General features: G+C 47.7%; 1 protein-coding gene across 1 annotated transcript in view; it reads left to right on the plus strand.

Annotated features, from left to right (window-relative positions):
* LOC110472216 (POU domain, class 5, transcription factor 3) overlaps positions 1 to 1022 on the plus strand; it is a 4302-nt gene extending 3280 nt beyond the window's left edge. Inside the window, exon 4 of the mRNA XM_077787940.1 lies at positions 729 to 1022. Within this exon, the coding sequence (XP_077644066.1) occupies positions 729 to 980 (252 nt within the window). The 3' untranslated portion in view covers positions 981 to 1022. The remainder of the gene's footprint in view (positions 1 to 728) is intronic.

Raw genomic sequence — 1022 nt, forward strand, 5'->3', positions numbered from 1 at the left:
GGGGAGGATGGGTGCCCTAATGATGCCAGCTCCTGGGCACCTGACAGTCTGATACTTTAGCTCACAGCAAAATGAAATACACATGAAGAGATGTAAACAACTGCCTTTTAGCTGTGCTAGACAGTTAGGATATATATGGCTCATCAATATGAAAAAGAAAAACCCACTTGGTTCCAGAGAAGGCTTTTGTTCATAGATTTAATATTTAAAACTTAAGAGAGATAAAAATAGTTCCCAGACCCAACTACAGCCATCCATGTTTGTGTATATGTGAAAGTAATCTGATAACGTAATCCTTTGATACTAATTCATCTCTGGAGAAGCTGATTTTTGATCCCAAAAACTCACATGGATAGTGGCATTGTTTTTATTCTGAAGTGGAAATGCACCAGAAGAGAAAAAACACAACCCACTAACAATGCACAAGTTTGCGTATTGGCTTCATCTGGCTATGCTACCAGCCTTTGGAGAGAAGCCTTTCTTTCAATTTTGTTATCTTCTTTCCTATTTAACATATGCCATTTTTGTCATCTCTCAACTCCGGAAGCAGTGGGAAGTGGTCATGGCTGAAGGTTGTTTGAACTGAGCCTAGCAAGGAGTTGTAACAGGGAGGGGCTGCCCTGGTAGGTTGGGGTGCTGTGGAGATGCCACCAGCAGAAGAATCTCCTTGTCACCCACATGGTGTGCCTGGGTTACCCCCTCACCTTTCTCTGTTTCCCTTCCCACAGGTGGTCCGAGTCTGGTTCTGCAACCGGCGTCAGAAAGGCAAACGGCTGCTGCTGCCCTACAGCAATGAGGCAGAGGGGATGATGTATGACATGAACCAGCCCCTGGTGCCCTCCACTCTGCCCATCCCAGTGACGTCCCAGGGCTACAGCCTGGCACCCTCCCCTCCTGTCTACATGCCAACCTTCCACAAAGCTGAGATGTTCCCACAAGCGCTGCAGCCTGGGCTCTCCATGAGTAACAGCAGCCACTGAACCAGGGGCTGTAGGCTCACTGCAGGTGGGCTGGTGCTCTGA

This window comes from Lonchura striata, chromosome 22, assembly GCF_046129695.1.
Source record: "Lonchura striata isolate bLonStr1 chromosome 22, bLonStr1.mat, whole genome shotgun sequence".
In the NCBI taxonomy this organism is placed as follows: domain Eukaryota; kingdom Metazoa; phylum Chordata; class Aves; order Passeriformes; family Estrildidae; genus Lonchura; species Lonchura striata.